Source organism: Fundulus heteroclitus, chromosome 19 (genome assembly GCF_011125445.2).
Source record: "Fundulus heteroclitus isolate FHET01 chromosome 19, MU-UCD_Fhet_4.1, whole genome shotgun sequence".
Taxonomy (NCBI): domain Eukaryota; kingdom Metazoa; phylum Chordata; class Actinopteri; order Cyprinodontiformes; family Fundulidae; genus Fundulus; species Fundulus heteroclitus.
Window position 1 is genome coordinate 23,953,583 of NC_046379.1, and position 24,176 is coordinate 23,977,758.

The 24,176-nt window shown below is 40.3% G+C and overlaps 1 protein-coding gene across 3 annotated transcripts in view; it reads right to left on the reverse strand.

The window, feature by feature from the left end:
- Window positions 1-24,176, reverse strand: part of smc6 (structural maintenance of chromosomes 6) — a 26,597-nt gene continuing 2,421 nt past the window's right edge. For all 3 annotated transcript variants that reach the window (XM_021321373.2, XM_012872325.3, XM_021321372.2), the window contains 26 exons: window positions 22,223-22,373; window positions 21,511-21,622; window positions 20,948-21,053; window positions 20,717-20,853; window positions 17,775-17,836; window positions 17,600-17,680; window positions 17,388-17,489; window positions 16,259-16,378; window positions 14,183-14,278; window positions 13,900-14,046; window positions 13,708-13,796; window positions 13,448-13,618; window positions 13,158-13,336; window positions 11,103-11,304; window positions 10,883-10,997; window positions 10,624-10,784; window positions 9,322-9,457; window positions 9,114-9,194; window positions 8,859-9,029; window positions 8,541-8,678; window positions 8,233-8,378; window positions 5,461-5,586; window positions 4,268-4,373; window positions 3,758-3,910; window positions 3,555-3,652; window positions 1-2,201 (listed from right to left, as the gene is read on the reverse strand). In XM_021321373.2, coding sequence (XP_021177048.2) covers window positions 2,114-2,201; window positions 3,555-3,652; window positions 3,758-3,910; window positions 4,268-4,373; window positions 5,461-5,586; window positions 8,233-8,378; window positions 8,541-8,678; window positions 8,859-9,029; window positions 9,114-9,194; window positions 9,322-9,457; window positions 10,624-10,784; window positions 10,883-10,997; window positions 11,103-11,304; window positions 13,158-13,336; window positions 13,448-13,618; window positions 13,708-13,796; window positions 13,900-14,046; window positions 14,183-14,278; window positions 16,259-16,378; window positions 17,388-17,489; window positions 17,600-17,680; window positions 17,775-17,836; window positions 20,717-20,853; window positions 20,948-21,053; window positions 21,511-21,622; window positions 22,223-22,360 — 3,261 coding nt within the window. In that variant the 5' untranslated portion in view covers window positions 22,361-22,373 and the 3' untranslated portion in view covers window positions 1-2,113. The remainder of the gene's footprint in view (window positions 2,202-3,554; window positions 3,653-3,757; window positions 3,911-4,267; window positions 4,374-5,460; window positions 5,587-8,232; window positions 8,379-8,540; window positions 8,679-8,858; window positions 9,030-9,113; window positions 9,195-9,321; window positions 9,458-10,623; window positions 10,785-10,882; window positions 10,998-11,102; window positions 11,305-13,157; window positions 13,337-13,447; window positions 13,619-13,707; window positions 13,797-13,899; window positions 14,047-14,182; window positions 14,279-16,258; window positions 16,379-17,387; window positions 17,490-17,599; window positions 17,681-17,774; window positions 17,837-20,716; window positions 20,854-20,947; window positions 21,054-21,510; window positions 21,623-22,222; window positions 22,374-24,176) is intronic.

The window sequence follows — 24,176 nt, forward strand, 5'->3', positions numbered from 1 at the left end:
TTTTTTCGATTTGTCATTCGTCTGGATGCAAAATGTTCCACTGGAAGAACTACGTGAATGGATAACTCTCTGTGGAAAGCAAAATACACACATTAAAGTGATGCAGATTTATAGAATTTCTTGAAATATTTATTTTAGGTTTCACAAAAGTCTCTCCAATTTGTAAAAAGTCGCAAGCATTTTTGCAACATTGCTCTGGATGTTAACTCAGAATAATCAGATCAAAGAGGTTTAGCAGTGATACAGTAAATCTGACTGGGATATATCCTCTTGTCTTTAATAACACAATTATAAAATATATTGAAAATTTTACATGAAATTTGTGGGGGAAAAAAGATTTATCGCTCTGTTATAGAGTTCCCTCATTAAAAGGGCCTAGTCACTTACGACTTTACAAATTTCTACGCTAGTATCTCACTCTGGTTGCATACAAAGGTTTTCCAATTAGATTATTGCACCCTGTTGGTTTATGATATTTTACTTCTACGTTAAGTACCGCTAATCCTGTAGATCCCGTTGGTGTTTGACCAAGTTGAGCGGATAGAGGGAATACACCGCATTGTGTGGTGCAGCACAGCTTGAAAGGGGGATCATAGACCAACAGTACGTTCCCCCTCATTGGGCTGTCCGTCTAGCTAATAACAGCTAGCGTTACCTTATGTTGTCCGGAAGGCTTACTACTAAACTATTGCAGATACAGGAGCTTTACTGACCAATTCATGTTTCTCTCGAATATTGAGGAATCAAACAATTTTGAAAATCCTCCCTATTATATACCATCTTTGTATCACTGGTGTATAAAAATGCAATTGAAATAAATAAACAACTGACGCTTGTAAAGCCTGCGGCCCGCCAGGCTTAAAATACAGTGAGGGAAACTCTGTTGTTTATATCTGCTAATTGCGCTACAAAAAGACTAAACACCATCAGGACAAACGGCATCTTCGTGTAACATATACCGTTTTATTTGAAGATGAATATATGTTTTTTGGTGTTTTGTTTTTATGGTCAAAAATGTGACTAGGCCCCTTAAAATCCAAAGTTTTACTTTGTAACCTGGACTTTTGAAAATGTAATACACATGGGCTGGTTATTGTTTCAAAACTACTAAAATGTAGTTTTAAAACTTTTGGATGTTACTCTATGCTGCATGGAGCATAGAGTAGCATGGTGCTGACTCTCCCCTACCTGCTGCTGCACACTGCCAGTCAGCTTACGGAATAAAGGCTACCACGTTCTTCTTTAATAAATGAATTACATTTATTTGAGTTTAAACTATGAGAGGAATAAAACCGTTACATTTTTAAGACAAACAAAAGAAGCCAGGAAAAAACAGGAAATCTGTCCAAGACCAAGTTGAGACCACCTGCCCTTCCTCAGCGCCAGCCCAAAGGAGGGGTCGAACAGGCAGATAAAAGAACATGAATGAGTAGCAGATACTGAAGGTAAGGAAAATGCATTATTTTTCTAAGCAACAGAAATGCTGACTCATCTACAATACACTGGAGTATGTGAGACGCCTCTGTGGAGAATGAGGTGGGACGTGATACATAACAAACCGGACTCAGTTTCAAATACTGTATAGCAGAAAGAAATACAAATCACACAATAATCCCTCTGAGTATATCATTCTGATTAGATTGTTCATAAAGCTACTACAATGTAAAATTCTGCAAAACTTGTACACAAACACATTCCAAACTTCAACACTAAGGTCACTTACGGTCTTTGCTTCGCTTAGATATAAGACATAATTCAGCAAAACTAGATTTTTATAAATAAACATTTAAACACACGTTGAAGCCGCACTTGTCAGGTGCACGGCCTTTTAAAAACACTTCTCTGAAACACCACACGTGTAAAACCACAGAAATACAGTACTCGCTTTAAAAACTCCAAGTCTAGTTTTCCATCTAAATATTTATAATTTACATACAAAGAAAAATAGAGAAAATTTAAACGACATCACACACCTGATATCTAAATTCTACTTGTTTAAGTTACATGAAATGATCCATTTCTGAAAACGCCTGCAGTTAAAATGACGTTGAAAAGTTTTAGCACAAACTATTGGTAGGTTCCTTTTCTGCTTTAAAAGCACTGGTCTCATGTGTTACATATCTTTATTTCTGGTGTGGCCATCTTCTCGTTCAGCATTTCGCAGATGGTGGATTTTGATGAGGGCTGTTCTGGGAAGGTTGCTGAAAGAGAACCGACAGTTTTAATTGGTTATCAAACGTTACGGTTACATCAATAAAGGCTGATGATATAAACAAGGGTGGGCCAGGTTTGAAGAACCAGTTGACACTCATCTGCACCAGGAAAAGAGAAATCTATTTCCTCAGTGGGGACGTAAATGGTGGTGCCAAAAAAATTTATAACGCTAAACATCTACAATGACAGAAATAAAGAAGCTTTGAAAGTAAAGAAAATTGTTTAGTGACGCTTAGAAGTTGTTACTAGACAAGTATGACTCTTAGCTAGCCACTTGTTAGTTAGTTCAAATTAAAGACACAAAAAAATCTCTGTTCAGTGTGTACCTTGGTTTTAGAGTAAAGGATTGATATGTTTTTAGTACGTTCCTACCAAGGGAAATGAATTAAAATAGCTGATTATTTCTGTACTTTATTCAACAATGAATAACTAGTTTAAAAAAAATCAGTGATAATAATCTGATTTTACCAACACATATTTTGATATAGACATTTTTGATAGTACCAGCTGCACCTGAATGCAGCACATAAGCACATCTGGTAAGGAAAGCCAACTTGACACCGTGTGTAGCCGCTAGACATTGTTCCTGGTGAGAAATTACGCTTAGCGTACCAGGAGCTCTGCACCTTATTGCTGTAGAAAAATAATGACCAAGTTTTGGTTTGGCTCACACTTCTTTCTCCGTCGTGACTTGTAGCTGATTACAAAACGTAACGCTTCCAAACAGCGGACTTTATTGACAGCCGCGAGTTCACGCTACTATGTCTTGGTTTCCATTCTTAATGTTGCGTGGTGGACTGGGGACTCTGCTCTTTCCTCCAGATAAACGTTTAAAACAAGACGCGTTCATCTGGTACAGGTGTGTGTCGAACTGAAAGGGCTGTACAAAAACAACCTGGAGTAAGTTGTTTCAAAGGAAGTCAGATGAAGCACAATAGGTGAGAAAGTCTTTCTAAAAAGGAAACTGTCTTTTCTAAGGAGACAGTTCTACAATTGAACACATAACTGTAAATAAGAGATTTATGGTGCAAAACATTAAAGTGGTCCACAGCTGTTATTTTTGGAGGGATTTTCAAATGTAAAACAATCCCTTCAGTCCCATTAAACAGATACACAAGAACTGATGAAATATCAGGCCTTTTAGCTTGATATCTAAGTCCTACCTGAAATTATATACATTTAGAAAGTCAAAAACTCAAATCTGAAATCTGAATTCTTACAAGAATCCCTGGTGCCACAAAAATACATCTTATCCAGCTGATAAATGACAATATTAGAAAATAAAAAAAAAAAATGATTCACTAAATCTAACAGGCAGTATGTATGAAATCAGGCATCACCTGGTGTTCAGGGGAGTAATGAAGATGAACTGCCGAAGGTGCTGCCGCTCTGTGAGCTCCAAGAGGAGGTCCAGACAGATCCTGCGATTGTGCATGTCCTGCAGAAAAGGCTTGAAGTCAGCCAACTGATCACGCTGTTCTTTTCCTTCCCTCTCCTGCATATACATGAGTCTGCTTGCGTCGGCAGATTTTAGTGCACTCACCATGTAGACGTCGAACTCATCGAGACATCTGAACGGAGACTCTGTGATCTCCCAAAGGGAGAGCATGAAGCACACGGTGGAGAAGGAGCGCTCCCCACCGGACAGAGACCTCATGTCCCTCGCACCATCTTTGTCCCTGCCTGGAGGCTTCACCTTTGTGACAGACAGGTTTGGCTATTACTCTAAATAGATTTCAAATTTTTTTTTTTTTAAAGATTTATTGCAAGCCAATTCCTTATCTTGGAAGCTTTACCAACCAGGATACTTTAACAGAGCCCTTCTTAAAGCATTTAAATCAAAGCATGAATTATTCTTGAATATCAGTCAGTTACTTAAGAGATATACTGCAAGCAGGCGTCTTTTATTCTGTATAACTGGATTTGGTAAAACATTTCAACTTAAATATGGCTCAGACCAGCAAACTATTAAGCAAGGAGCAGTTAAACATGATAAAACAAAGCCAAACACAACTATATATGATGAGGAACAAGCAGCTTTAAAGACACGTACTGAGATGGAAAGCGTCTCGTTGTTGTGATCAAAGATCATGGAGCCACAACAGTTCATCTTGATCAAGAAGTTATTGAAGTACAGCTTACACCTCACTGAGAGGGACCTAATAGGTGGAAAGAAAAACATGAAATGAAGGCATGACTCCCCTGTCGGTGTGCAAATGGTCAACCACAATCATTGGGAGTATTTAGCTGAGATTTTATGTGATGGACTTAAACAAGGCGGTGTGTAATTGTGAGAGGAAAAATAATAAAGATTTCTAGAAATAAGATTCTAAAACATCTGGTGTGCTTTTGCTTTCATTTGGGGGTATCAAAGTAAAGGGTTTAATATTCCTGCGTAAGATTCAGTGCAATAATCGCTTTCAGAAGCAATCAGTAAAGGCCACTGAGCACTGTTCCTCACGTCACTGCAAGCCCCCCAAGATATGGCCGTCCACATAAATAGATAGGAGAGCATTGGAGAGGGGAGCAGCCAATAAGCTCATGGCAGCTCAGGAGGGAGAATCAGTTGACAGGACTACCATGCACTCTACAAACGATGCCTTTCTCCAAGAGTGGCAAAAGAACGTGATTGTTAAAAAATAGCTGCAAACAGTCCCATTTGCTTTTTTTCCCCTGCAGAACATGCAGAACTCTGAGGGGTGGAAAACCAACACTGATAATCGCCCTGAACTCACTCTGATGGACGGAGCTAAAAACAGGCCAATCGCAGAAGAAAAACACAACCAGAGCTGGAATGAAATGGTTGGGATCAAAGCATCTTTATGTGTCATGATGGCCTAGTCAAAGCCCAGACCTAAATCCAACTTAGAGTCTGGCAAACCTTGGAAACTGATTGTTTACAGACACTCTCCATCCAATATACTTGAACTTTTTTGCATAGAAGAGGAAAAAAAAGTTCTGCAGATGTGTGAAACTTAAGTGAAAAGATTTCAGTGAAAGGCGCTTCTAGAAAGTATTTACTGAGAGGGGTGGCTAAATATAAATGTGTATTAAACTTTCCAGATAATGTTGGCATGCATCTATCCCTTACACTTCACAATTATGCACCACTTTGTGTTGTTCTGTCGCATAAAATCCCAACAGAGTAAACTGACATTTATGGAAGTAACATAACAAAATGTGAAAACTGTTCCATGAGTATAAATGTCCTCATTTAAAAAAAAAAAGGTCAGGTTGGTTATTTACCTGCGCATGATTTTGTATCTGTTCTGCCTGTCTGACATGATGTTGTTGAGCCGATCGATGAACTTGCGCAGATCCCTCACTTGGTTGGTTTTCTCCTTGTAGAGAGCGAGGGCCTCAGCGTACTCTCTATAATGAGGTCGGAGGGAAGAAGTTGGCATGGCGTAAATATTTCTGACTTGAACTACATGAAACCAGGGCAGGAGATGATTTAGGAATAGCCAAGAGGCAGATCTGATTAAGGTATAAAAGAGACTCAGCAGAGGTCCAGCCTATCCAATCAGACTGCTGCTTCTATTAATTCTCCTTCTTAGTTTAGCTTTTTCTCTTGCGTACCCCAGTTTGACTGTCTTTGTTTTGTCTATGTGTGCGTTGCAGCAGCTTCCTTTTCTGGTTTTTGCTGTTGTTATTTTTTTTTTTTTTTTTACCCCCGGTGATCTTTTTCTGGGGCTTCTCTCATTTCTCTCTTTCCTACTGCCTGTGACCCAGAAATGGGTCTGAGCCCAGAATCTTCAAGGAAGTCCTATTTCCTAAAAGGCACCTGGAGGAGAGAGGAATGCGGTAAATGAAGACTTGGTGGGGAAGCTGCGAGCTTTGATCCTTTGAATGATGAACAAATAAAGGTGTAAACGTTCTGCAAGGCCACACACTGAAATAAAAGAGGGCATATTAGAGGATATAAACATAGCAGTCAATCACTAATGTGATGGTTAATAAAACCATGTGGCCTTTTTGCTCCTGTATGACTTCTTTTTGTTTCCTCTTTTTGATAGTAATATAGTAATATCATCTTTATTGTCATTGAAACATACATTGAAACATACTGGCAGAGCATTAACACCTTTATTTGTACATCATTCAAAGGATCAAGGCTCATAGCTTCCCCACCAAGTCTTCATTTTCCTGTCCAGGTCTGACGTGTTTTGGATAATCCAGCTCCATATATATTTGTTCTATTCCACCTTAAACCTTATGTACAAAGACTTCTCTGGATTTCCAACAGAAACATTAAAGAAAACTGAAGCTACAAACGTCCAAATGAATGAAAATGTTGGTTTTCATTAATCCAAGCACATCTACTTGGTACATCTAAAATCCATTTGTGAATATGTTTCTTTAGTGTTTGAACACATAAAAAGTACAAAAATATATTGTTAGGGCATGTTTCCGACTTGCTAATATAACATGTTATCACCACCTAGAGCTCCAACCTAAGAGACAGACTGAAATCAGCATGAAAACTGGGACAATTAGGTGAATCTACTCACTAGAGGCCACCCATCCTGCACCGTGCATGCTTTCAGTTTGCTCCCAGCAGTGCTAATTATTAGAATGAATGAATCCACTGTCGAACCCCCCCCCCCCCCCCCCCCCCACCTCGGTGTTGAGTAGTTACATTTGTGCAACACACAAAATTGTTTCACTGACTGAATGAAAATACTTTCTCTACACATAAACATCCTGTCATGGTTGTTTTATAGCAATTTGTGTGCAGCTAACAGCTCTAATTAAATTTGAAAAAACAGCTCTTTCTGTAAACTGTATAGCTCTGGTTTGTTAAACTGCTTTTTATGGGAATAAACAACTGACAAACAGGTAATGGCTCCGCTCCCTTTGAAATGTCTCTGGTGCTAGGAACCCCAGAGTGGCCAGCAGCCGTATGGGTCCGGGCAGACCAGGGCTCCTTGTAATGTCGTTGGCAAAAGCGAATCCCTTGCAAATCTGAAGTGGCCGATGGGGCAGTCGTCATCTAAGGCTAGAAAAACCTCTCGGCCTCTCTCTTCACACAGCATCATTTGCATTATCTTTTAACAAAGCTAAAGCTATTGCTGTAGGTATTTTCTGTGCCACTTTGGTGGACATTAAAGGTGCATAGCCACGTTATTTGACATTTTTTAAATTTAAACGTCAGTAGCTCACTTTGGTTGCATACAAATTTTTCATGAAATATTATCACACCCTGGTGGTGTATTAGTTGTTATTTTGGTGATTTATACTTCATTTTTGCTCAGTTTGTTAGTACATAAAGCCTTTCTTGTTTATTTATGTTTTTAGCAGAAGTACGTACTGCACGTGCACAGGGGGGATAAAACAAGGTAGCGGCTAACGGCTATTAGCATCTCCCAGTGAAACAATGAAGAATGGTCCTACATATGGGGGGGGGGGGGGGGGGGGGGGGGGGAGCGCAAAAAAAAAAAAAAAAAAAAAAAAAAAGATTCCAAGACGGAATCTCTATGAATGCAGTATGAACGTTGGTGTTCACTGAAGCGGACGCTAAACCTGCTGATTGCTCAGATGTGATCGCAGAGTTCATTGACCTGAGTAAATGTTCTGATATGAGGAGCTTAAAGTTTTATTGATTGGTGTATTTAATTAATAACTGGTGGTCTTTGGTCACGATGAGCTGCCGCTTTATTGCGACGCATTGCAGAGAGTCAAGCTTGGGTTGGCATTATTTACAATTGATTTATAAATTAAGCAAACCGGCATTATGATAGTTCTGCGCTACTGCCACTAGATGTCGTCACATCTGTTTACATCTGTTTACTGTGCCCAACAGCAAAAATGGTGATAACACCAGGCCTCCACCTTATTTTATCATGATCAAACGGTTTTTGGTATTTTTAATAAGCATATTACATGGCTATATACCTTTAAAGCAAGAGCAAAGTAATTGCATTTTTGGTATGTACAATAATAGTCTGTCTGTAGCTGCTGTCAATGAGACAATGACAGTGGAAGCGTGGGTGCACCAGCTACCATGCTGCCTCTCACCTGATCACCTGCTCTTGCTCGCCGTGGTTGCTCTCATACACCTTGAGCTTCTTCTTTAGCCGTGTGATTTCTGTGTCGATGCTATTGGTGCTACAGGTGACGTTCTGCCGCTCAGGGCTGATCTGTGTAGCTTTCTCCACGATTTCCTGTCAACACATCAAGGTCTGGTAAAATTCTGCCCTTTATAGGTAGATATGCAATGCCCTGAAACGCTGAAGTGCAGAAACTTGGTGTACCTCAAAACAGATTGAAAAAAGTAAATAAAAAGCATAAACGCGGAAAAATAAAACGAACAGAGGTCTTGTTACCTGTAACTCTTCTTCTTTTTCTGAAAGTACACTTTTCATGGCTTGGATGTTGTCCATGTGCGTCTTCAGTTTTTTTTCTAACACTTTGAGGTTACGCTCATGTTTTAGACGCTCTGTCTCCAGTTTCAGCTGCTCGTCCTGGATGACAAGAACAAAAGAAGAATCTTTTTAACTATCAGGAGACCCACGTGTTTAAAAACTGGACAATACAGCGATCTGACATACAGGAACTAAAGAGCAGCAGAGGACAGACTGAGGAAAGGAACCCACGGGAGGGAAAATGTCAAATATGTCTTAGTTTTAAAGCAGTTTTCTTACCTTCAGTGGCTCCATTTCCTCTGACAGCTGATCAATTTTATCTCTGACAGAGGAGTACTTAGATTCGGCCTCTTCTGAAGTTTGCCGTTTCTTGTCCAATTCTGCCTTTGCCTCCTGAACGGCTCGTTTTTCCGCATCAATCTTCTGCTGGTTCTCCTGGGCAACTTCTTCCTGCACAGTGGGATTGAAGACGTTATTACAGCACAACACAAAGATTAAGTCTGATTTAGAAAGTGATTAAAAGTTGAGGGTCACCAAGGAGGTGAAGTCATCACTTTGCTCCTCATTAGCAGTCTCCAGCTCACTTATAGCTGCTTTGGCCTGATTCATAGAGGCCTGTGATCCAGTCAAAACAGAAAATAGATAAGAAAAAAAGATTGTAAATCCACAAAAGGAAACAAAAACAGGCAACTGGGTACAAAGTAAATCCAGACTTGAAAATGTGACGTTGCTTCACACTGACCTGAGTCTTCTTCAGAGTCTTGATGGTGTTGTTCAGGCTGTTCTCCATGCTTACTATATCCTCAGTGACGGAGTTAACCTGAAGCTGAAACCTGGACAGGTGAGCTTTGAGATTCTCCAGTTCTGACTCCAGCAAACTACGACACACATAGAGGATTTTCTCTCAGTCCAACACTCCACCAAGTTCTGACAAAATTCATAATGTGTTCACTTCAAAATTTAAAAAAACAGTTTTGATGTTTATTTGGGACCATTGTCCTATTAGAGTAGACAGTTTTGTCAAAGTTTCCATCATCTATCGGTTCATCTCAGGTGAAGTTGAAGAATCTGGTGGAAGTCCTTTTCCTTCATGCCATCCATCCATCCATCCATCCATCCATCCATCCATCCATCCATCCATCCATCCATCAATGGTAGCAAATGAGACCCCAACACAATGCTGCCATCACCATGCTTGGCAATTCTTTTGTGTTCTGAAGGGTTCCTGAAATTATTCTCATTATTGCAACCAAACAGCTCAGTGTTCGCTCCATCTGACTGCAAAATATTTGTTCAGAAGACATTTGTGGACAGCTGCAATTTTCAGCTTTCTTTCTTGATCAGCCATTTCCCAACCACATCCGGCACGCGAGATACTTTCATATATCTGTTATTAATGGTGAGCTGGGCAAAAGGAGAAGTTAGTAGCACTGGGTCCTGGGTTTGAATCCCAGTCTGGGGTATGTCTGCATGGAGTTTGCATATTCTATGTGTGTGTGTACCCTGTGGATATTGGCTACGTGTCTCTATGTTGCTCTGTAATGGAATGACAATCTGTCCAAAGTGAACTCTGCCTCACACCCAGTGACTGCTGGAGATAGGCAACGACCCCCCCAATGTGACCCTGCAAGGATAAGCAGGTATAGATAATGGACGGATGGATATTATTAATGGCATACTATTAATAATAGCGCTAATGAAAATTACAGTACAAATCCGGTTGTATACCACGTCAGCTCCTTGTAGGTCTGGGTGAGGCTCAGTCACATTCAGCAAGCCAGGTCAGTCATGCTGTCTTCCCAACCTCATATTTCGTTGACAAACTGAGCTCTCTGCCCAGTGAGTTTGCAGAACAGTCAGTTTTTGAAGCTCCAAAATAACGTAAAGCTACTCTGTAACTCATTCCAGTTTGATATGAAGAAGACTAAACAGCATAGAGCATTTTTTTAAGGTTATAGGCCCATCTATGACCGAGACTGGCTTCTGTTACAAACTGTAAATGTTATGCAAATCCTCTGGCATGAATAAAGCTCGCAGTACTCACTTTATTTCAGTCTCCATATCTCCACCGAGGTATTTAGCCATGCTGAATTCGGAGGTGTAGTAGCGGTTCGGAAACACCTGATCTCCCTCAGCAGTGAAAGCTTCACGGCAGTTTTTTGGGGGCCGGCCTCTTTGCATGATCCTCCTCGCCTTGTCTTTCTCCTGGGAGCAGATGTCAACGCACATTGTGAGCCAGAGGGTGAAGAAACAAAAAGTGACAGCAGCAGCAGCCCCCAAACGGGACTCAGACAGAGACTAACTTTGATTACGAGGATGGTTTCTATCCCCCTCATATCAACCAGGCAGTTGATGATGTCCGGAGTTGTTGCTGTGATTGTGTCCAACACCGTGGGGTAATCTGGGTGACATGCCTTTCTGTAAACCAGTCAGAAAACTACGTTTAAAGACTATGTTTAACAGGTGTCATGGAGTTCCAATGTGGGAGAGCCAAAGCGTACAGGAAAACAAAAGATTTCTCACCGCCCATGAACGTTGTAGAGTTTATCAGAGAACGGGGAAACGATGATCTGCGGCCTGTTGCCCTTAGGATAAAAGCGTGACATCAGCCCCTGGAGGACCGACTCATCTTTGTAGTTGTCACAGCAGAACGCCTTCATGAAGCTCCGCAAGCAGCACTCCACAGCCACAGCCAGCGTGGGATCCTTTAAGCTGATGCACGCCCCTGAGACCAAGCACATGTGCTCAAATCAACCATAAGCTGCTTTGCAAATATATCCACACATGTTTCTACACATCAAATCGACAAACCTTGGTGCATTTTTTATATTTTTATTTTTATTATGTGAAATAGAAGGACATTAATGCATGGCTTTCAACATTTGGTCTGCATTTGCTATTTTGCAAAGAAGCATGGCCGTAATTGTCTGTCCCTTGGCTGGTAGAAACATCACCCAAAAGAGTTAGCTCAGCATTGTTAAATATACATGCACTCCACACTTTTCAGATTTTTATTTGTAAAAACCTGAATCACTTTTCTTCCACTTCACAACTATGCACTACTTTGTGCCTTAAATCCTACTAAAAAAACATCAGAGTTTGTGTTTGCAGCATCACAAAACGAAAACATCTCATGGATGTGAAGACTTTTGCAAAAAGTACGAGCTAACTAAAATGCTTACAGCTTTGAAATTATATATGTTTACCATCAGTGTGAACGTACTGAAGCTACCGACTATCTAAACTTGGTATCACAACAGGAAATTATTTAAATCCAAAGCTCAAAAGCAGATTTGTTGTACTAGCTGATTAATTGACAGCTCATGATGACGATGACATAAAAATAGATAAATCTTCTCATTATTCCTTTCTCGAGGACAAACAGTAACATTTTCTTGTGTTAATAGAAAGAATTTACTTTATTAACCACTGTTTCTCCTCTTTTACAACCATAATCATCTGTGACTATAAGAGACCATCTGATGGGACCTTTGGGAGAAAAGTGCTGCCACTAGTTCTGCATCAAACTACACATAAATGTGTTTTATTAGGATTTCATGAGTTTTTTACAAATACAACGGAAAAAATGTGGAGTGCATTAAGCATCTTTCAATCACTATTTTGTTGTGTGCATTTGTATGAAACTTTCTAAGCCAATATTTGTCGAGCCACCGCTTGCTGCTACTCGGCCGTAGTCGATGAGCATGCATACAGTTTTTGGTGGGACTGGGCTATTCTAATGCATGAATACGCTTTTGATCTGATCCACACCAGTCTATATTGTGTTGTTGTTTTTTTTGCAGACCAACTGTGTTTCCCTGTGGACTTCCCTGCATTGTGCTCCATTCATCTTCCCATCAACACTGACCGACTTACTTGTCCCTGCTAAAAAAAAGCATGCCCATAGCATGATTCTTCCACCACCATGTTTAACCATGGAAATTGTGTGAGACGTGTACTTTTATTTGTCCGCCACACACGGCGTTGTGCATTTTAGTCTCACCTGATCAGAGAAGCTTCTTTCACCTCTATCCCCTACTGGGATTATCTGAAACTGCTTATAACACTTCTTATGGCCATTTTTCATTAACACCAGACCGCCGTGTTTTAGTAGGTTTGCATTGGTGTTGTTTTATTTGCAAACAACAAATTTAGCAGTACTCTGTGAGACGATCAAAGCTTGGGATATTATTTTAAACTCTAACTCTGCTTTAAACTTCTCCACATCTCCACTGTGTTCCTTTGTCCTATAAATGGCATTTGTTCACAGATGTTCTCTAACAAACCTCTGTAAAAAACAACTGGCTTTATAGTCAGATTAAATATCACCCAGACACTTTTGAAAATTTTCTTATCCAAAAAGCTTTTTCTGTGTTGTTTTATAACTTAAAATCTATCTAAAATACATTGCAGTCTATGGTGGTAACATGGCAAAGGTATGAATGGCTTTGCAAGGCGCAATATTTCAGCTCTACAAGTAAATTTATTTTATACATTGGAGTCTTGCGAAAAGGAAATAGTACAAACTACTTCAAAAGGCAAATATTAAGTCAGTAAAATGTGAAAAGGGTTAGTTACCTATTGGTCCAATAGGTTTCTTGATGAAGCGTCCTTCAGCACTTGCATCATTGATTGCAGCGATCAGGTCAGGTACAAGATCTCCAAACCGCTTGAGCTTGTTGGATCGACTGGCGAGGAGCTGGTTCTTTCTCTTCAGCTTGGACTCGTAAGCAAACTGCACGCTCTTTGCTTCAACTCTAGTAGAAAGGAAGGGTGCTCTAGTGATGAAGCTTCACTTGCCACGAAAAAAAACAAACATTGTATGCTAAGTAAGGAGGTTTGATGAAAGAAGGAACTACGTCTTGTACCTCAGCCTGTCCCGTTCTTCTTTTCCTTTCAGAAGTGCCTGATGTCTCTTCTTGATGTCTTCATTCAGCTGTGAGCAGCTCCTCTGAAGCTCTGCCAGCTGCTCTTTGAGCTCGCCCAAGGTCGCCTGCTGCTTCGAGCGTTTGGTTCTTTCACTGTTGTTCAGTCTCTCACTGATGGCAAAAGAAAGCTTTCAAGTTGCTGTGTGGACTTTTATAAATCTAAGCCAAAAGAAAAATGAAATGTTTGAACACATCCGCACCTCAATTTGGCCTTGTTCATTTTCTCCTGGAAAAGGTTCTGTTCTCGCTCCGTTTGTTTAAGTTTGTTAAGAGCCCGGAAATAAACAAGCTGAGAAACAAAAATAGCCATTAAAAAAAAAAAAAAGAAAAAGAAAAAAGAATCACATCTATTTGACAGAATCATTTATAAATAGAGAGGGTGCAAATAATACCTCTTGCTCCTTGTGAGCTTTGTTAGTTATTTTTGCTTGCTGTTTGAAGTTGAGATTATCCTCTCTGAGGGACTTCTGCTCCTCTCGTAGACTGTCCGTCCTCTTTTTAATGACCTGCAGCATTTTCTCTGTTTGTACGAGCTTTGACTGCAAAAAGTGGAGAAAAAAAAACAGGAGAAAAAGCTCCCTTAAGACCATTGTGTCACCAAATTACAAATTAATGTGAGAGTCAGAACACTTGGCTGTAAAGGCTCTGTACATTAATAAACAGACTTGGACATACCTGACAGAGCTGGAGGTTTTCCTGATGTCTTTTGTTTTTTTCTTCTTTCTTAATTTCCTCCTTCAGCTGCTGTACGGACTGCTCCTTGTCCCTGACCTAAAGGGGATAAACATTCAGTGTTAAGGTACAGCTTGTTAAGCATTAGAGAGCCCAGTGAGAAGGACAGGCAACCTTCTGTTTTATCTCATTTAAGTTAGTTTATTGTCCGCTTTCATTCAAAACAGCAGATAGAGAATCATTTGTCTCAATTTTTTTAAAAGTAGACTCAATTATACTTTCAGTAATCTATGAAGTTAACTAATCCCAGTCAGACTCTCTTTTGTGTCTTCATAGGATAGTTAGGTTTACTAGGCAACTTACGTTCAGACGAAAAGAAAAAATAGCCTATGGAGTCATAATGCTTTAAAACAGGGAGACGATGCTACTACCATTAACTTTTGTTGCAAAGAAAAAAAGAATTTCTAGAGAAAACAGACCTGTTGAACAGAAAATATGTCAGTGGATGTTTCCGCCTCTTAATAGAAAACGGAAACAGATTAGAGCAACCTTTCCAGTTGTTGTGAATGTGTGCGTGAATGACTGATTATGTTGTAAAGGCTAATTATACAAAAAAAAAAACAACACAGGTTTGGTGAGGGCTCCTTTGAATCCCTCCCATTTTGAATTAGGCTTGCCCATGCAAGCACCAAGTTACAAAAATTCAGAGGTGCACGATCTCACACCGAGGCAGCTCGGGGGTGGGGACAGCATGATTGCCATACGCACCCTCCCACCCTGTTCAATGCGCCGAGTATGAACCAAGCTTAAAGCACTTTGGGGTCAATGGACTTGATAAAGCTCTATACAAGTACAAGCCATTTACCAAGCCATTTATATATATAGTTGTAGTCCTCAGGCATGCGCTCATAAAATACGAAACGTACAAACCCGAGTTGCTTTTCAAAAACGGTGGTAGAACAACGAGGCTGGTCAGAAGCAGCAGAAGCCATGCACTGCAAAGGACTCCATCTGCAGCTGATAACACCAGCGGAGCAGCAGCGCTCCAGAAACAAACAGCAGCTGTAGCGCTCACAAACCAACCAAACTGGTTGAAAAATGGCGCTTACGATCCCAGATAAGCAGATCCCAAAAACACAGTCAGACAAACAGCTGACATGCAGCAGGAGTAACAAGACGCACACCGCCGCCTGCCTTCACCAATGAAGGCGTCTGGCCCACCAATCAATCAGTGGTGCGCTCCGATCAGCACCTGGCGCTCACAGAGTGGGAACGTGGGACACCGTCTCACCAGAGTTGCAAAATGGTACAAAATAACTTATTAGGTTATTATTATTTTGTTTGCAGTACAGCTTGGATTCTATTTTCTGAGCGCGCTGAATCCAGATGCAGTGTGTGATGTCAAGGGAATAGTGCTTAGTTGGCACCTTTTTAAGCTGGAAGTGTTTGTACGCATACGCAGGTCGTTGAGTTTCAAAGAACATACCGCCAACTAGTAGCGTGGCATGGAAATGACACCATTTTAATGATTCTACAGGTGCTGCGTGCACGGAGATCATAATTCAAATGTTTTTAAGACGTGTAAAGAGAAACAGGAAAACTATCCCTTTTCTCAATTGATGGTTGTCGTGTGCACAGGGCCTTAGTTTCTGAGCCAAATCAATTAGAGAGAGTTTGACTGCAGCTGCCAAATGGTTGTCTAACGGTATTATAACTTCGTTTCCATACATCACAAATAAAGTTCTTGCTTGAAGTGTTTTTTTTTTTTTTTAACTGCAGGCAGGTTTTAAGAGTTTAGGTGGTGTGACAGGCAGTGTCCTCAGAGTGGGTAGCTAAATGACTGTAGTACAGAATGTGTAGAGAGTAAAGACTTTCAGCTGCTTCCATCCACAGCTGCTGCTGTTTCAATACAATCAAAATCTTCATGCTCTGCTGCCTTGCTCTTGGTTTCTGTCAAGCTTTCTTTATGCACTATCGGCTTCAGATGGGAAATCTATATAACTATCATGAGCAACCAGCCCAAAAGCAACCGAAATAAAAGTAGTCTGCTGAAGACATCGACGTAGGATAACCTCTTACCAAACACCATGCCATCTTTTTCTTCAGGTTCTCCAAATTCTCCTTCAAATCACTGAACGATGACAAGCTTTCGTATCGCTCTTTCTTCTGCAGGAACTCCTGCCTTAAGTCCTTGAGACACTGAACACAAAACAAAGATAAATACTTTTTTTTTTGTAGAAATGTCATTGACATGGTTAAGTATCAGCAGCAAGCAACAATTTTGTCTCTCAAACACCTTTTTAAAACAGAGTTAAAGACAATAAGTAGAAGCAGCAGGGCAGAACATTTTTGTAAATAATTAAATATAGCTTAATATATTGCCAATAAAAAATGACTTGAGTAGAAAGGGGTAATGAGACAAATAATTAGAGATCCTTTTATTGCAGTCATACATTATATACATAGCTCTGTCAACTTGAAGCAGTGCTTCCATTAACAAGGGAGAATTAGAAAATGGGGGCTGCTACACATCAACCAAAAGGTGATTTAACAGACAAAGCAAACACTGGGTACATACTCAGCTGTATAGTATATGGCATAATCAGTTGAGCTTCTAGATTTTAGCCCTCTTTGTTAAGAAGGATCAGAGGTTTGCTTCTAAAACAATTTTGTCTACTTGACCTGATTTAGTTCAATACTTTATGGAATCAGCTGGGTTTCCTAAAACCCACTGAATCTGATTGTAATGTATTATAATTAAGATTCAATTAGACTGCATATACCTGGCCATGAATATGAAAGTATGATGGGATAAGACTAAAATTAACTTAACTATTTCTGATTAATTGTGCCATCACTAAATGAACTGAACTAATTTAAGTTAAATATGTGGCAGTGTACCAAACCACGCTCGACTGTGAGGATTAACAAAAGCAAGACATTAAATTGAAATATATAACTAAAATAAAAATGATTTTCAACACTGCATTATGTTTAGAAGGAAAATTCAGTTCATTTTCTATAGGGGAAATGTTGCTTATTCCCACAAATAGACATCCGTGAGTAGATTTTACCACATTTTTAAACTATAGAATAACTTCACAATATAATTTTAAGAAGCTTGGGAAATCAGAACATCCATCCATCATTTCTGGCAGACTTAACAACTCAAGACTAAAAGCTTTAGGCAATAAATGCAGCTCTATACCTCTTCTTGCCTCTCAACCTGTTGCCGTGTGATTGTTTCAGTGTGCTTGATGTGGATGTAATCTGTCTTCATCTGCTCCAGTAAAGTTGCCTTCATGAAGAACTGGAAATCATAAAACAACACAACTTCAGTTAATAGAAGTGGAAGCAAAAACAACGCTAACCAACACAAAAGTGAAATCTGACCTCTTGATGAACAGGGTGTAATACTACCTTATATTTGTCGGATTCATTTTTTGAATGCAGGAACTGTTTACTCATTTCTTGGCTGAGGATGGATACTGGGTTATCCAGCTGGAACACACAGAACAACGTCCCCCATTGCTTAAATTTATGGAAACATCAGAGGATCCTTAGATGATTTTAGGAACAGATTTATAATTGTTACCTGGATGTTAAAGTGGTCCAAAACAGCTATTAATTCTTCTTTTTTGTTTGAGACAAGTTGACCTGAATGTTGAAAAGACAAATAATGTCCCTTTTAAAATGAAGAAAAGCTCATGAAATGCTAATTGACGATTGCCAGTTTCAACATCTCAGCCTTCATTAACTCAATATAATTGAATTAAGTTCAGTTTATTTTATTTTTATGCCACTAACTCGTCACAAATGCCGTATCAAGGCATTTCAGAAAACAAGCAGCTCCAAATCATATATGTAGTCCATTTCCAATTCAAATCAATTAAATTAGATATAAGTACTTTATTTATGCCCTGAAGAAATTCTTGAGTTACAATAGCATCAGAAGACATTTAGAAAAAAACAGATTTAAGACATATAAAAAAAAAAAAACACTCTTAAGTACAAGAATCTAACATAGAAATAGCAGTGACCTAATGTCTGCAAAGACAGATTCAGGATTTATCTTTACACAGTACAGTATATAATATATAGAGTTGAATAAATAAGTGAATGAAATATCCATTCCATTTGAATATAAACCAATCCAGCAGGAATATTCAGAACCAATTCTGTCCAAATCTCAGAGGTGTCACATTCTATTGATTGTAATATAGTTCTCGCTCTAAGGAAGCTCTGCCGACTGCATCAAATCGTTGACTTTAGAGTAGGCTGCACATTAAAATAACATATCACTACGAGATTTTGTAGAATATAGAAAAACCAAACTGAGTTGCCTTTAATCAATATTTTCCTCACTTTTCTGGTTTCATTCCATCATCACCATGTTCCCACCACTAACCCTGAGCTTTAGGATCTTAGTCACTAATGAAACCATGCTAATTTCTTTGTTAAACTTAGTATCTATAGTGTGGCATTTGTCCTGTACTATTCATGTAACTAATAAAACAAATCACTTTGTTAGAAAAGCTTCAATAACCTGATTAAAGTGAGTGTGAATACCCTTGAACTGATATTTATCTGCAGCAACGCTTGATTAAATTTCATGATTAAATCCTCTTTGGTAGGAGACCTTAAGCATCTGCCATCGTGACTTGGTAATATTTGCCTTCCCTACTTTACTAAAGTTCTCAATAATCAGTGAAGACTGTGAGGACATCTCCTTTCCGTATCAATCTTTGGGGGACCCCACAGATTTTCCATAAAATGCAGGTCTGGACGGGCACGGTGGTGTTGCTGAGGTAGAACAGGCAGCACTTTTGGAGGCCTCAGTCCTCTAGGCAGCAGTCCCGAGTTAGAGTCCTGGCCCGTGGACCTGTTGCTACATGTCTTCACCCTCTTTCTCGACACCACTTTACTGTCAACCTTCTGTCAAATAAAGGCCACTAGTACCCATAACTAACCATGTAAATAAATGACTGTAAGTCTCGACTGTGGCTAGGTCATTCCAAAACACCTTCTCATCAAGCCATGCTTTTGTCCATTGTGAATCAGGTTAGGGTACTTGGACTCACAGTAATGCTGAGAAATGAATTTCCAGTCTGCAGCCAGTCTCTGTAACTCACCTGAACAGCGGCTTGTTCGAGGACGACATTAAATCAGAGAAGATCCGGGAACAAGGGGAGGAGGATTTTAACTGTAGTCGGCTCTGAGGAGTGGGCCTTTTCAGCTGCACTTAGACAAAGACCGAGAGACAAAGTGTCCTCCTGGTCCTACAGAGAAGAAGCAGCCGCAACCATACACTGACCCGCTGAAAACTCGTCATTGTCCTCAGATAGACCACAGCCTTCCAGGCAGAGGTCCAGCACGTCAATATCATGTGGCTCTAGGTGATACTGAGACGGAGTGGCCTCCTGCTCCATCTTGGCTAACCCATTCATATAGTCCATATGGCCTGCCCAGCAGGAAGGGAGGACTTTGACCAAAAAGCCTCTCTCGGTGGACTTGGACGAAACCGGGGAGCAGGGGGTCTTGCTGTGACACGGTAGACTCTACCGGCACTATCTGAACAAACACGCATGCATTCTGCTCTGTCAACACGTTTTGTGGTGTGGACCCGGCAGACGGGACATGCTTTGTGCTGGTTTTTATCATGAAGTGAGAAGCCACACCCCTGAGAGCAAAGAATTTTGTCCTGCGCATCCTTAGTCCAGACATATGGAGAAAACAGAGGACTGTCATAACATGTAGGACTCAACTAGTACATGTTGGAAACTCATGGAGCTCATTTGGTTCTACTTTTGGCACGCTCTCTGACCAGTTTCAGTCTTGTTTTTCATTATTTGAACAGGAAAGTCCATTCAAATCAAGGAATAAACTATTGCCAAGTAGATATATGAATGTGTTTGCTTCGTGCAATTGAATGCATCCAAACAGTCCTCTGAGTTTGTAAAATTGCAATGACTATTGCAAGTCAGTGTATTATGCAGCTCTACTTTGAAGCAATTCCTCATCCTGAGTGACCATGTAGTAACAGTGGTAAGAACCAACTAAACTTTAACAGAAAGAAACTTCATACGCCTTTAAAGCAAAGAAGTTACATTTTCTCTGGTTCTAGCCTCTAAGTGTGACTTATTCTGTATCTGAAGCTCTTTAGCAAAGAAAAATAAAAAAAAATGTTACGAATAAATTGCAGATAAGTCAAAAATGAAGAACATTTTTTCTTTCTGATAAACTCCAACAAATTCATAATAACAATTAAGGTCAGTGAAGACAGGTTGTTTTTTTTTTCCATTCAGAAAATAAATGTTCACATGCCCAACTCATCACTTCAAAACAGACAGATGGTGCCAAGCATACAGCATATCTGCAGCTCAGCAGGGGGAGAATTCTGCCAAAAGGTATCAGGAATTACTAATGAGTTATACTGCAGGACGTAGTGTTGACAGATCCAAGACTTGATGGATTAAATACATTTACTACGTTGCAAAAACTCTCTGCATCTGTGAAGAAAAAAAAATAAAAAATCACCTGATTTGTTCTTAAGTTTGTAGCTCCGAGATCCATCGCTAGAGATGCGCTGTTCAACAATGATGTAGTCACCGTACAGATCCTTTCTATAAGCATCTGCTCCTCTGTTTCTCAGTTTTACGGTTACATCTGCAATGCTAAGCAGACAAAAGATACCACCATGATTTTCTGGATGCTAAGAAACCTGCAGCATTTCTACAGACAAACTAACGAGAATTATCACCGACTTACTTTTCTCCGGTTTTCACAAAATCCTTCAGCGACACCCCTCTGTTTGTCATGGTGGCCTTTCCACCAAGGCCCACAATCAAGGCGGTAAGAATGGCACTTTTGCCACCTGGGAAACAAGACCGCCAACACCTATTAAATCAGTGCAGGTAAAGCATGACGCAGTTATGCACACACCTACAGGACGTACTGGAACGCAGCATGCAAATCATCCCAAATTACCAACACGTGGGAGTGCGTAAGAAAATAAGTGTGCCTAGCACTGTGACCGTTATTTGCAAGACACTAAAACTTTCAAATCATAGAAACCGTATGATGATATTTAAATAGATCTAATTCATAGCCAACCTGAGTGTACTCACGTATTTTATTGGTCAGTTATACAACAAATAATGCACTGGTTAATGTAAGAGAAAAGCAGTTGTTACGTACAATGTTTCCATTTATGATATCATGCGGCTAAATGATTCATGCTGTATTTATTCAAAGATAGACCTACCTGGAACTCGAATGTGTCTGAATGTTAAAGTTAACAACAGTTCAAAGGATGTTAAAGATGCACTTACTCCCATTGTTGCCCACAATAAAATTCACATGGGGCCCAAACTGAACCGGTCCCAGAGAGTGGTGACACATGAAGTTTTTTAAAGTGATGCTCTCAATCAGCCCAATGTCCCCCTACAGGCAGAGAAAAAGACCAGATAGCGAACAGCTGATGAGATGTTGAGAAGCAAAGATGCAAAACATTTACCTGACTCCGCCAGATAGATTTGCTCCGCATATCCATCTGGAAACCTTCCGTTGAAGTAATGTTGGGAAGGGGCGAAAATACTGGTTAGCTGATTGGCCTATGTTGGTGATAGACGGGCCAAATGAACCAATCAGATTCGTCGTCGCTCGTAACAGAGCGACGACGAAAACACAACCACAAGCCAAGCTACTCTTGCTGCTGCAGGTAAAGGCTCGTTAGCTCAGCAAAGAAATACTCTGTAATTCCGATAAAACTTGCTCGATAGCCACGCTAACGCTAGTTTCATCGGCTGAAGCCGCCATGTTGTTTAGACTGAACTGACGCGCTTCCCGTTGCGTCACACCTCAACCCGCCTCAAAGCCAACGCTGATTGGACGTTCGTTTGGTGAACGGCTCCAAATTTTCTTCAACGGAGAGTATCCAGACTGATCTGCGAGTGAAACCTTGAAAGCTCGCGAGATCAGGATGGTCTCACGAGGCTAGCAAAACATGACTTGAGATTTAGAAAATAAAACAAAGCCGCCTACCGAAGTGGAGGGAGTGAAGAGGTTTGACGATAATCCCTGGTGATTTTTGTCCGTTGCATTTTCGGCACCCGCAGCTGTCACTCGCCGACTCTTCAAAGCCGTCGCATCAATGATCACGCCGGCTTTTCGCTTACTCATTGTGAAAGGGTCACTGAAGCACATCGGAGCAAGTCATTGATTTTTACATGGTGTGGATTACTGCACAAGGATATAAAGATAATGCCTGCTCTTCAATCTCAAGAAATCGTCTGTTTATTATTACACCCAGAGGTGCATTTGTGTGTTTAACTGAATAACTGAAACTTGGCAGAGTATGGGAGAACCTGCAAATCAGAGTAAAAAGAGTGAAATGAGCCCAAAGAGGAGGGTCATATTGTTCCCACTGCAGATTACACAGAATAATGGTTATTGCTTGGGCCCCTAGATTTCAGCTCAGCCTTCAGACTTTACAGTTCTAAAGATTTATTTTCCAAAGAGGACAGGTAAACAACAAAGTTCTTGATCATTCTCCCCCCTAGCCACTACTAACGGTGCCTCACAAAAGCATTCACACTCCCAGAACTTTTTCCTCATCTTATGACATTGCAATAAATTTCACTGCCTTTTATAAGATTCTATGAACTCTATGAATCCATATAAAGAAAAGTATTGTGCACAATTTATTTTGCTGCCATTATAACTATGTGTCGGCACGATGATGGCATGTTCAACGTGACGTGCTGTGTTATTTTCCTTACACACTTAATGTTTTAAAGTGGGCCAAAGAGTTCCAACTCTGGGCCCAATCTGACCAGAGCGCTTTCTTCCTCGTTTGCCATGGCCCCTACACTTTATGACATCTTATGGCCTTCTTTCAACAATTACTTTCTATTTGCTGTCATTCAATATAGGCCAGACTTTGGGGAGCTCAAAATAAATAGCTGTGCATCAAGGAATCCTTCCCCGTGAGCTTTGGATGTCCAGAGTTCCTGTGATTAATACTCTCCTTGCCTGGCCTGCCAGTTTTGGTGCACCGACAGGTTTGTGTACATGTTCAAGACTTTCACACTGGCTTCGTATATAAAATGAGAAAGACCAAAAATTTAAAAAGACTTAGAAAATACAATAAAAGCACAAAGTATAAAACATTAAAAGTAAGCAACATTTTACATTAAACCCAAAGCTATTTTACATTGAAAGCAATAACAAACATCTCTTATGGAACATTCTACAAAGATTATTGGACATACCAAGGTAAATTATTGGCTATTGCGGTATAAATTGCACACGCAGAAGATTGCACATCTGACGACAACACTGGTCAGTTAGATCTTTCCCATCAGTCCAACTGTGGCAGAAAAACTAAACTTTTAATTATCCCTAGTTGTGTGTGTAAGATGATATTGTCTGCTCTGCTTTTCCCTAGATTGTATAAAGGGAGTATGTGATTAAAGATAAAGTGAGCAGGGTACAGCATGGCTATTATGATGTGGTGTGGCGTCTTTTTGCATCTGTGTACGTATATTATGTGTCTGGATGGAAGTCCAGGTATTGTGATCTATAAGTCAAAATAAAGGGGTGGCAGCTTAGCTCGGCCTTCCCTAGCAGTCCGAAGAAATGTAGTTGCTCCACAGCCTTTCTCCCTGTCACTATAGTGTCCGCAGCTCAACATTGAAGGCTGAGGAATTTGTGTGTGTCCATCCTCTCTCCTTCGACCCCACTGATGGTGAGGGCATGCAATTTATGTGTCTTTCTACGGGGATCGATAACAAGCTACCTTGTTTCTCCCTACATTGAGGAAAAGGTCATTCTTCTCTCTGTAGGCCAATATGTTTTCCACCACCGCATTGTACCCAGTCTCCACCCTCCCAACCTGACGAGGCCCAGGGCGGCTGTGTCATCCCTGTTTGAGACAACAGTTATTGGTGTTAAGGCAAAGAAAGAGCTCGGGACTGAAGCTTAACCTGTGGAGGCC